This window comes from Pleurodeles waltl, chromosome 4_2 (genome assembly GCF_031143425.1).
Source record: "Pleurodeles waltl isolate 20211129_DDA chromosome 4_2, aPleWal1.hap1.20221129, whole genome shotgun sequence".
NCBI classification, from domain to species: domain Eukaryota; kingdom Metazoa; phylum Chordata; class Amphibia; order Caudata; family Salamandridae; genus Pleurodeles; species Pleurodeles waltl.
Window position 1 is genome coordinate 682,540,598 of NC_090443.1, and position 12,581 is coordinate 682,553,178.

Sequence of the window (12,581 nt, forward strand, 5' to 3'; positions counted from 1 at the left end):
AACCTTCTATGCTGCTCTGCAAGTAAAGTCCTGAATGTTATCCCTTTGAATTTCTGGCCTTCTGATGCAGAGCTAACCCCTTCTGAATCTGTCCGTAACTTGGGAGTTATGTTTGAAAATAAGCTATTGATGGAAACACATGTGAACAAAATAGCAGGCACCTGTTTTTCATTACTTCGAAGTCTTTGGATGATTTTCTGGTTTATGGCTCCCTCTGCTAAAACACTCATTGTTTGCATGCTATTCTGAGTAGGATGGACTATTGCAATGCCCTCTTGTTAGATGCACCAGATTAACTTTTAAACAAACTGTACAGAGTCTAGATTGCGGCTGCCAAGCTACCTTTAAATAGAGCCAGGAGATCATCTACCTCTATGGCGCTAAAAAATCTGAACAGGCTTCTGGTGCAGCATCACGTAGTTTTCAAATCCCTCTGTATTGTTTTTAAAGCTCTCCAGGGCAGAGGCCCAGTGCCGATAAAAAATAAACTAAAAAGATACTATCCTGGGAGGTGCTCCCATTCTGCCTCCTCCAACTTTGTGTGCATTCCAAAAGTCAGACAATCTAGACACCGAGGACGTGCATTTACCATGAGAGCTGCTCATATTTGGAATCAGCTCCCCGGTTTCATCAGATCCTCGATGGACCTTTTGCATTTCAGAAAAGCCCTGAAAACCTAGATCTTTCCATAGTAATGTTGACTTACATTGCAGTATGTCATATATTGCCCCTTATGACCTGTCTCAGTGTCAGTTTTTCCTCTGCCCCGTCCCTCTCTCTCCCTGTCTCAGTGGGCTTATGTCAGCTCCAGGTTATCTGGATGGCCACAATGCGCTTTATAATTGTCTTAAATAAATAAATATGATGGATCCTTTGTTTTATGGCTGCTTATTACATTTTTCCCACTTGAGAAACACAATGAAATTTCATAACACCTTTCACGAGGCTTATGTTCATGTTCTGAAGTTGCTGCAGCTCTGAGGTGGACTGATCTGAGAGGTCTAGGTATTGAGCATTGCAGTGGGCTAGAACACCACCTGTCCAAACTTCTTCCCAGAGCTGACGGGTCTAATTTTCCTCAAGGTGTTCAGCAGAGCAAATTCCATTGGCAAAACTTAATGAATTTGAGGCAATAAAGACATCTTCTGATCGAAAAGACACGAAGATCTTCATCACCCCATTAGAACTGGAAGAAGGGAGATGGTTGGAGAGGCTAAGTTGAGAAGACCACAAATATGCACACCAGGTCTCAGACTCCATCCTGTAATTATCACCTCGTCTTCTCTTCATTTAGTTTTTAGAAAAACATAAACTTGACACACCCTGCTGAACACCAACCAGACACTACTGAAATCATGCAATTGAATTGGAAGAGTGACGGTCAAATTTGAGAAGTATCTGTGTATCATCTACATATGTCAGTGTAGTGAACAAAAATGTGGTTGGGAGTTCACACTGAACAAGACTGGAAACAATGCCAAGCCTTTAAGGACACCACATTTCAACCACGTATCATTACTTCAAAATTGATTAATCACTGGTATTTGAGAGCTATTTGTATGATAGGAGGCAAACCATGATAATGTCCTTTAAGATATCCCAGTGGAACAGACATAGACTAACAATGTGTCATGGTTGAACATGCCCGAAGCTGCTCAGTGGTCAAGAAGCAGTACCACAAGTGGCCCAATCTGACACTCACATCAGTAACAATGTGTGTTGTAATGCTGTCTTCTGACCTCCTTTCAGTCACGTGAGTGCTTACAGGCACAACTCATCCAAACTGCAGTTTGAAATGCGTAGATAAACTTGCAAAACATGGTTTACGGACATCCAGCATCTCTATAAACATGTGCCAAAATGATTTGAAGATTACCAGAGCACAAAGACAAACATAAAATTCAGTTGTAATTTAGGGGGCAACCTTTATCCTGTCCATGATGTTTTAAGCAACTCCTAACTTTTAGAATAATTTATTGCATAATAGAAATTGCTTTCCCAAACAGCTGAGGTGACCTGGTTTTGCTAGGAAAGCCTCTTTTTCGCCATTGAGACAGTTGCTACTGAGTAAAGGGTACATATAATTCCCCTAAATGCCCCATTGTTTGTGTTTTGTATGTTTAGTGCTGTCATCTAAGACCTCCCGTGGGCTCATGCATAATTGTAGTCCTACTTCGATGTTTGTAGACAGTACTCGATTGTTTTCAAAATCTAGTCACTTACAGATAACCTCAAAATGTTGTAGGGCAGAAGGCAATTGCATTTGTGTCAAAAACACCACCCATTTTTGTAGAATCTCTGTCTTGAGACTTGATAGAGCGGTCCAAAAGTCACACATGATTATTTCACTCTACGTTTATGCGCTAATAAATGTAAAACCTTCATTTTCTGCTTCATCAGACTGTTCAGAAAACCAACAAAATGTTGCTGTGTTGAAAACTACGTCAGCAGCAGTCATTGAGGAATTCAAATAATAGATCAAAATGGTGTTGCCACAGACTCTGTCAAAATCAACACACCAGTGTGACATATCCACTTTCTAAATGATGACAACGAAATATCAGCGCTCAACCCCTTCCCCCCCCCCCAAAATAAAGATATTTATATAAGAGAAAATATTGTAATGCTTCAGTTTGATATGTCATGAAAGGACTGGGGTTCAATAGAGATTATGTTTTATTATCTCATTCCAGTGCATACCAAAATATACAGTGTAAGATTGTTTGTAGGTGTCACGTGCAAGTTTTTTCAACGTAAAAGTGAAATTATAGAATAGGCCCACACAAAATGTTTGTTACACCAGCGTAGTTTTGCATAATTTCAGTAAATGCATGTTCTGCTTGCTATGCAGAGCTCCATAAAATATGCTGTTATGCCAGTTTGCGTAGTTATGTACTGTTTGCAGCAGCAATGTAGTGTTAGTACACAGGAACAAAACGGATGCCCAGAGTGCAAATAGCTGCTCTTTGTGGCACCTGTGTTTGTTTTTTAGCTATTTTTACAGCAAAATGCTTTCGCCTATCAAAATGGACATGGGGCCGTATTTCCTGCTAAAATATAGTGTAACATTGTAGTTTTGTATTTTGCATAATTTCGTGTAATTTTTCTGAAACTTCCAGTAATGCAGAAGATTATGCAAATTTCTCACACCCCTAATAATGAGTTTTGACATATTCACGCCCTTAATTTGTTTCAGCAAAGTCTTTTCAGTCACTAAAAACACAATCCAGGCTTTTGTCAGACATTCAGCTGCAATCAGCAGACTGTGAGTCTGTGGAGCACCCTTCTTAGCCCCAGTCAGGTCAGTACTTGCATCTGCTCTCGGGCAATCTGAAGTGATACTCAGCTAAAAAAGTATGACGAAGCTATAGGCTAGAATTGCAACTGAACTTTAAACTCGCACATAGGAATGCAGAACTTTAACCTTTTTTCCCACTTGACTTGCAACATCCTTATGTTTCTCCTATTCACACTACTTCAAGTTCAGAGACTTTTTTTTTTTTATTTCCAACTCCTATACCGCGGGAATAGAATTACGTAAATTATTTTGAGTTTAGCAATCAAACAAACATGAATGTGCAGTGAGTAACTCTCTTGAAAAAGTCTCAGACCTCTATGGTTAATAATGTTCCTGCCAACAGCTTTTCTCAAAGATCAGTGCTGGGCCTCAGGGACTCACCGGTCACTTGTGGCAGACAGCGCTTAACCTCTACTTGCTCTAGAAAAAAAAAGAAAGCAGATGTCTGAGAGTCGCCGCCATGTTTACTCAACCTGTGAGTCGTGGATGAGCAGTAGGTGATTTACTTCCGAGATTTACATGTAATTAAAAAGTGCACAGGAAGGTATAAAGCTTGCATAATTTAAGATGCTGCCAACCGCAAGTTATTATAAAAACAGTCTTGAGTAAAATCACAATCATGGTATGTGAAACTAAAAAGACATTTGTTGTTTATTTACTAAATCAAGATTTCTTTTGTTCCGAATTCTGTTCTCCAGTGGTGTCACTTGAGTCACTCAGTATTTTCGCTGAGCACAAGATGGAATAAAACACTTTTCAGCCAGTCAGCACATACCTTACCTCACACCCATTTAGAGAGTCAAGCCAATCTCGGAATCCTGCCCCTTGTGTGGAAGGACTTCGTTCTTACACCTTCTACTGTGATTTACCCATCTATTCTTCAACACCAGTCACTCGTGCTTGTTCTGGGAACCAATTGCAAAGCAGCTTCTTCAGTTCAGCCAACAAAAGGCCTCAAACCTTAAATGCCCCTTGCAGGGCTTACGTTCTCTTTCAAACTTTAGCCGGCTATGTTTCTGAATGCAGCACTGGTAGGAAACATCTGTTTTTCTACTGAGATGTGTTTTTGTAGCCGCCTTTTGTAAGACTGTTGAAACTCAGCAGTTGTGGGAATGCTTCCTCTCATTTACCGGATGTTTCGAAACACGAGGAAAAAGATCTATCCTACAAATACTTATTTTAAGAAGTCAGGCCTGCCCACTTATTTCTGGCCTGCAAGCATTTCTAAGCTGCTCGCGCTTTCTGAAACAATATGGGCAACGGGTTCCAATGTATAACAAGCATTGGCAATGTAATGGGTCTCGCAATTGCTCGAGTTAGAGCTATTACAATTGTAAATTCCTACTTGGGCTTTTCTTGCCACATAAATTGAAAATGAAACGTAAAACAGTTGACATAAGCGAGACGATTTAAAACGCCAAGGCCACCATGAGCGCAAAGGAGGGACACAAAAGGACAAATAAATTTGCTCCCAGTCAGACGTATCGGCAAAAGTGCAATAGTGCAATTATCTATGTAACAGGGTCGGTGTCCAAGACGGTGACAAAACCGCCCCAAGCAGGAACAAACATAAAGCATTTACCAATGATGACAAAGGATTTTTTGAAAGGCAAGCTCATGAACGAGTGATAGTGATGGGCGTGTGGTGAGTGTTGTTAAAAGCCCACAGATAGAATACAACACGTCAGAACGCTAGCGCGCTCTACCTGAAAAACAAGATTATATACAACTCATTCAACTGTGCACATTTTTGTGGGAAGCTTTGGGTTCTATATAGATGGCTATGAATTTCAAGAGGCCAAAATTCACTGTTGGAAGATCCACAGAGAATCGGTTCTTTTTCACATTGGAGGAATTAGCAAAGCGGGTTTACTATAGTTTACCATAGTGGAAAATTGTGCAACCATGCATAAAGGTGGCCTCTAGTAGTTATAATCTTTTAAGATCTTGCCTGACACACAGCAGTAACTTTCCATTTCAGAAACTGACTGGCTAGCTTTCAGCAAGGATAACAGAGTTTTTCCTTGCCAAGTGCAGGTGATTTCCTTTTACAATAAAAGAGAATGTTACCTATTTTTTTAATTTTTTATTATGGTCTTAGAGCTATCAGCGAGTCCGATGCGAGATTAAACATTTGAACATTCCTATTATTTATATAGTAATGATGTTCATCGCTAGATATATATATAAGTGGAAGCCGATACATATGTGGTACAGGATTGGTGCAGGTTGCCACAAATACCAATTCACATTTAAAATATAATATATTTAGGGCATATATTTATTTATTTACTAAATGAAATAAAGGGAATGGAAATCTATAACTGAATAGATAGATAGATAGATAGATAGATAGATAGATAGATAGATAGATAGATAGATAGACTCTGACACCTCTACAAGGTATACAAATTATCTAACTTCATGCTAAGATCCATTCCATTTGGTTACTACACCTCTTTTACCAAGTTAAATTGTAATGTATTCATGAACATGACAGTCTCTCTGACTTGTGTGCCCAAATAGTTACTTACTTTAGGCCATCATTACTCTGTCTCCAAGTTGAGGAAAGAATACATTTAAATCTCATTTGTTGGGGCTTTGGGTATCTGCATTGCTGCTCCCAACCAGTAACCACAATCTGACCATAAGTTTCATCCCATGAGCAGCACCTGGTGGTCCCCAACCATATACTTTTAGTGTAAACCTATTTTTTTTCATGGACAACACCTGTCATGCAGTGCCTGCTGCCTGGGGATTTGGTGATTGTTTATGCCCAAAATGTCCTGGAAAGTGGCATAAACTTTAATATTTCAGTAGGAAACTGTGATGATGCTTCTGCCTCTTCTTTTTCATACCTAAAAGTGATTTATTTCACAGAATGCAGTAACTTATTTTCATTGATGAACGCCCCAAGCCCCTGAACGTTCCTTTTATCTTGCTTGGCGATATGGCATGATCTAATACTCACCCATCAAAAACAGAATTGATAACATCTCCCTTTTATAGACACCAGTTATTGCCAACCTGGTGCCCTTTGACCAAAGGTCAGCATTACTTGTTTCTGAGTTCACAATCTTCCTCCTATGTTATCTCTGTGTACTTTATTATAAATAACGTTAATGCATAGATTCTGTATTGTGTTACACTTATGTCTCAAATTGCCATAGGGTCTCTGAAAGCTACATTAATAAAGTAAGATTGAAAGGGTGTCCTTCATGGGAAGCCCTGGATATCCTGCACGCGGATCGAGGGTGCTCGCAGTCACAGTACAAGCAGCCTATCACTGCACTGGCCCATGGTGTGGTACACAAAGGTGCGAGTACAGTGTGATGGTGCACACAGGTGCACACCTTGTCCTTTAGCTGTGGCAGTCCCCTATTTGAAACAACCTGGCCTTTGAGGCTGTCTGGAGTTCAGGGGTGGTTATCGTTAAACTAGTCGGGATTGATCTGCCAGTCACGAGACAAGGCCTAGTCACCCTTCGAACTCACAAAGGTTGGTAAATTGAGTGCCTTAAATTGGGTAGTTACAATAGCACTGGTTATTTAAAGCACTTAGAACTGGTGGAAGTGAAGTATGAAGCACTACATAAAAACAAACTATTATTTATGTATTTATATAGAACTGAGGTAACCCTATACGAAATGTAATAATTTAATGTATTGACATATCCTGATGACCATACAAATAGCTCTGATGCTGAGTACACTAAATATTAAATGTGAGAAGCTGTGAAACAGGCCCATTGCAAACAACGCCTGGAACATTATAGTGTTGTGCACCGCATCCTGTGACGTCATGCGTGGAACGTGGTTGCACATTGCCTCCGCGAATCAGCCCGTCGCATTTTTTGACGCTTCTGCTTAGCTGGCTGGCTTTTCTGAATAACAAAACATGTGCTTGTGCTCTTTCAATTCTTTTGTTAAAAGACACCTTGTCAAACAGAAACCACCGGAAAATAAACGGCTTTTGCTCTCTTTGCAGGGTTATCCAGGAGAAGACAGCACTGCAGTGGGACCACCTGGGCCCCCAGGTGAACCAGTAGGTCTTTCTTTCTGTAAATCATTTATGCATTCGTTATCAGAGACGCTGCAAACAGAATATCGCATGAACCATTAACTGTCTTATGGCAAATGTTTTCTACGTGTTTTCTAACGTTGCGCGATTATTTCTCAAACTGTATCTAGGGCACTGTATGCTTTTCTTGTGTGCTGGTTTGGTTATAAATTCTAAACCAAAAAGATGCTTTTTATGGGAAAAGGGAAATCTCAAATTATTGTTGTACAATAGAGCTGCGAAGTCTAAAAAGATCAGCAAATCCTTTCTAAAAGCCTTTTCCCTTGAAGGATGCACAAAATAGGCCTGCAGTTAAATGACCATGTGTTGTTGATGTATGAGACTTGTGAGGAAAAGTGCAGTTTCTATTAGTGCAGGTGGCTGATGGGAAGGTCTGTGAATCGTATTCCATGTATCTGGAGAACCATCTTGACAGACACCGTTTATTAGTATTGCACTCTGCCTGCAGACATCCCTTCCAAGGCTGGCCTGGTAACGCTTGATTAGAATTTAATACGTGCTGCATTCTTAACACTGCAAAGCAAAAGTGCCACAATTACAGAAGAAACGGCACTGTCCTTTATATTACAATTGTATAGAGAATAATGCTCCACGGCTGGTATCTCATCAGTTTCTCTATCACATATTACAACCTCCTCTACCACATATTACAACCTCCTCTACGGAGTTGCTGCGCATGGTGATATATCCGGTGGTAAACCCAAGTTGCAGTATGGAAATAGCCAGAAGTACATTAGTTTCTCCAAGTCCCTCATTCTGAATTGCATGTCACAGAGGGTGCGGTCGCATGCAATCTCTGCAGCCAGGGTCGGACCGGGATCATAATTAGGCCCGAGCAGCGCCAAAAGAGTGGCCACATTCCTGGCCGGCATATAAAGAGCCCTCTTTAGTTACCTGGCCTTTACAGAATCTTAAACCACGCTCAATTAGCAGTTTATTTTTTACGGTTTCATATGGTGTGAATGCAGCCCAAGGGAGCGAATTATATTACACAAGATCAAATTGTTTTTTTTATTTATTTTAAGCTTGAGAGTGATTTGCCCAGAATCACAGGATGTTGAGTCGACGCCGAGACTCCTGGGACATATATTACCCAGTTCGAAAGTCAGCAGCTCTGACCTTAACTCCACTCTCCCCCTACCCGGGCCCACCATGATCTGAATGTAGTGGTCCAGAGGAGAGGGGGCTGAGGAAAGACACTGCCACTGGGCAGGGCCGGTCCCTCAGGGGGCAGATGTGAGAAGGGGCCGGACTGTGCAGGGCGAAGATGCAGACTCGACGCTCCCCACGACCCCCCCCCCCCCCCCGTCCCGCCCATCACAGGACAGAGGCCCTAAAAAAACGGCCCACAAGTCACCTTTAGGCACTGGCCCATCGGCCAGTACCCAACTGCCCGCCTTACCAATCCGACTCTGTCTACAGTTACCCTGCGGTAAATCTGCCCCAGTTTACCACCATGGAATGGGGAATTACCTCGTGGGACTGATTTTCATGGTTGTAAAAGCGCTTGGAATTCGCAGTTCCATGCGATTTAAAGCATATATTTACCACCTGCTGTAGGCAGGTGGAAAATGAACGTGGTAACCTGGATGGGGTGTGGGGTAGGAAGGGGTGTGAGGAACTACAGGAGGAAAGGGGAAGGTATTGTCTGTCAGAATGCTTTCTCTTTCATTAAAAAAAAACAGGAATCTGAGACTTGGCTGCTGCTGAAACCAAAAGCTTGTGTGATTTTTACCGTGTGGAATTTCTGCAGGGCCCACTTGGTATCGGACAGAGCAATCTGCCTGACTCCTAATAAGTGCCTAGAAGCATCATTTTCAGTTGCTAGAACGTATTGCTAACAAGTACCTCAGTACACTTTTCAGTGGAGCAGATAGCAGGCAGGACCCCATTGTAAAATCTTACGTCATCACTTGAGTGTTTGACGTCCCCACTTTTTTAAATTAAAAAATGGAAATTGGTAAATGTTAATAGTATTCAGGTTGAAAATACAAAAATGTCTTCTTCTGCTAGTTTTGAATCCAATAGAGAACGAGAACATGTTGAATAAACGCCCCTGTGCCACAAAGCTAGTAACTTGTATTGAGGTCTATCGCAGAGGTTGAACTTCCCTCCTCATTTCAAGTTTGTCTAGCTGCATTGTCGTCTACAAACCAGGCTTAACTCTGCCCCGCTTCATTCTCCAGTTACAGCTTTCCTGTGATGCTATTTTGCCGGCACAATGTAAAATCTTTAACAGATTTCATCGAATGCCTGTATTCAGGCCAGTATGTCTTGCCTCCGTTCCAGGCTGTGTTTTCACAATAAGTGATCGTGTAATTGCTGTACATAACCAATGGTCAAGGGATTCCAATTTAGCAGTCCACAAATGTTATTTTAAATGATAATTGCCCCCTTTTTTTACTGTAAATTCTTATTATAATTTGTGTCGGTGCAGGGAGGCGGATTACAACTGCACGTGGAATTTATAACAAAACACTAGAACAAAATAAACTTTGTAAGTCGCCTGGGTTTTGATGGGTGTCTATTCTTTTCTTCTCCAGTATGGGACGGCGGGCTGTTAGTGCACGTGCTGTTGTCGAAAGTGGGGATATTTTGGCTAATTGTAGAGCGCGTTGTCGGCTGGGCCTGGGTAACATTGTGGGCGGGAGGGGCGGACGAGGAGTGAAACGTTTCGGACATTAACCTCGGGCGAGGGGCTGTCAGCACGAGTGGGTTGGACAACTGCCGAGTGGCACCAGTCGTTGGCTTTGCCCACATAGTCCGCTGTTTTATTTTAAGTGCAAATAACTACGAACTCTGCTGAGCTACCGATAGTAGCTTTATGGATGACGAGGAGTTATATGTTATAGAGTCCCATTCATTGAATAGTTGTACCTTTCCAAGTCACTACCATATAAATGGGTCGTTTTTAGGGTAACCAAGCATCCCGGATTTGCCGGGACAGTTCTGGTGTTTCACCAGCTGTCCCAGCAGATTTCGGGAGATGTACCGGCTTTTCGAGAGGTTCGACTGAAAACGGTGGGGGTGCATTTTTATGTTTTCCAAGCAGGAATAGATAGCAGCTGTTATAAGAAAGCAATCTAGTCATGAACGTCAATTCACCAAAATGCCAGGGTGACATCACACGCCATTTCATCTTTACCTTCACTCTCACACACACACACACACATGCTTACGCAAACACACATTTACTCACACATAAACACACTCACGCGCAAGCATCACGCAACATACATTTAAAAGTGCTTTTTACTTACCTCAGCTACCAAGGAGGGTCACATTCCAGCTGTGCTCCATTTTTTACACTGTTGGTGTAATTAAAAAACATTTGAAACCAAGACAGTGTAGCCCCAAGCAATGTCCACAAGGACAAGCTGTGTTCCTGGCATTGATTTCGCCACCTCTGAGGTCAGGAGTCGCAGAGGCAGTGCCAGGTGTCGCAAGCTGCGACCTCTGGCGACCCCTAAATGGCGTCCAGGAATCTAGTTATCAGGTATGAGATAGGCTTTAAAAATTGCATTTTATTTATGCTCTCCGTGCCTCTACTGTAATTCACAGCTGATAAGCGCTGTCATTCTGTGCGCTCCGTTGAATTAAAAATTGTAGTCCCTTTTCTATTTTTATTAAATGCCACGGTTTTTTTTACTTTAAAATTCTGGTGATCCTAATCGTTTTTCGACTCCCTCGGCCTCGTCTTTGGTTTCTGCCAACATAGTACCTGAATAATATGAATGTTACATGCTGCGTACCTCCCGTAGAAAAGCTCTCTCCTGCCCCCGTGTGGCCATCGCTAAAATGGCATCGCCTGAATGTGTCCAAGTTCCGTGATGGCGACGGAAGAGCTAGTGGAAGAACAGAGTGCATCAAAAAGAAATAATACCACGTTTAGTGGGTCCTTTCAGTAAATTATCACCGAGCTCTCGGTTGAAACAATATATTACACTTCTCAAGACCGCATCTGCGGTGACAGAATGGCTGTGAAAAAAGGCAGAATGCAATATGCACAGTTTAGGAAGTCACAGGTGAACGATGCTGTAAGGGATTTAAATTTTAGAAACACCATCATCGATGTTTCTACAGAGAACCGCACTTGGGAATATGCACAAATTAGGGAATGGTGCGCTCCCAACTTTGGTGTTTGAGTCAAACCGCGTATTTCTAGGTGCTAATACAAATCAGAAATGTATGCACATATTAAGGTGACGTGTGAGCGCGTGCTGTTCCTCTTCAGGGGGAGATTAGCGCTGCAGCTGCTGCGAACAGAGCCGAGGAATTCGCACTGTATTCCGAAATCCCTCTGTTGGGCACGCGCTGTAATCTGGGAAGTCTAAGAAGAGCTAATACCTTGTTAGTAATTAGATGGTTTGACCGTAAAGGCACAGAGAAAGCACAACCACAGTAGGTTCAGTCAAGAGGTGGTAAAATAGTGCTGATATGGCTCATCGTACAAAAGAGCAAAACTGAAGCAATCCTTTGTGACGCAGAAGTAAATATTCGCCGGGTAGAAAAAAAATAGTTATATTATTGGTCATAGTTTGTGGAGGAGTCAAAAGGCAGGGAAAAGGCAGTCACTCAATGCCCTAAAATGACTAACTCTTACATCTGGAGTAGCCCTTGTGCACGGTAAGACGATGACACATTGCATCAGCCGAGGCATCCTACGCGTGTGTGGTGTGGCGGTGCCTGCCCCCCCCCCCCCCCCCCCCTCCTGGTGGCCCAGGCCTAGGCTGTGAATACTCTAAATGGTGTTCCAAGACCCCTTCTAGCGAAAACCACCAGTCACTGCAAACCAAATCCACAAAAAATGCATCCTACTTGTTTAGAGGGATCCCATACCTGCTCAACTCCCAGAGAAGTCAGCCAAGTGTGTTATGTTGTTTTAATGCACAACAAAGCCGTAATGCCTGGATTGACAGGCGTGCACTGGTGCATCACACGAGTCAGAATGCAACACCTTTTGTATTTCAAAATTACTACCTGATGAATATGATAGGCAAAACCATTTCACGCATTGTTAATTAAACATTAAATGTACGGCGCCTTTTTAATTGCACCCATGACGGATTGAGCGATTTTGCCGAGCCGGAGGCAGACATGTGCACCGTCCTTGTTTCATTCATCCATAGCACGGGGGAAGTGTACAAAGGGATCATTGTGTTTTGCGGCTGGATAATATTTTCGTGGTTTTCACCCGGAAGCA

At 42.2% G+C, this 12,581-nt stretch overlaps 1 protein-coding gene and 1 long non-coding RNA gene across 2 annotated transcripts in view; one reads left to right on the forward strand and one right to left on the reverse strand.

The window, feature by feature from the left end:
- Nucleotides 1-4,136, reverse strand: part of LOC138293185 (uncharacterized) — a 270,652-nt gene extending 266,516 nt beyond the window's left edge. The window contains exon 1 of the long non-coding RNA XR_011202923.1: nucleotides 4,074-4,136. This is a non-coding gene — a long non-coding RNA (uncharacterized lncRNA). The remainder of the gene's footprint in view (nucleotides 1-4,073) is intronic.
- The window catches only part of COL24A1 (collagen type XXIV alpha 1 chain), a 713,151-nt gene that overhangs the window by 596,447 nt on the left and 104,123 nt on the right, over nucleotides 1-12,581 (forward strand). The window contains exon 42 of the mRNA XM_069232264.1: nucleotides 7,286-7,342. Coding sequence (XP_069088365.1) covers nucleotides 7,286-7,342 — 57 coding nt within the window. The remainder of the gene's footprint in view (nucleotides 1-7,285; nucleotides 7,343-12,581) is intronic.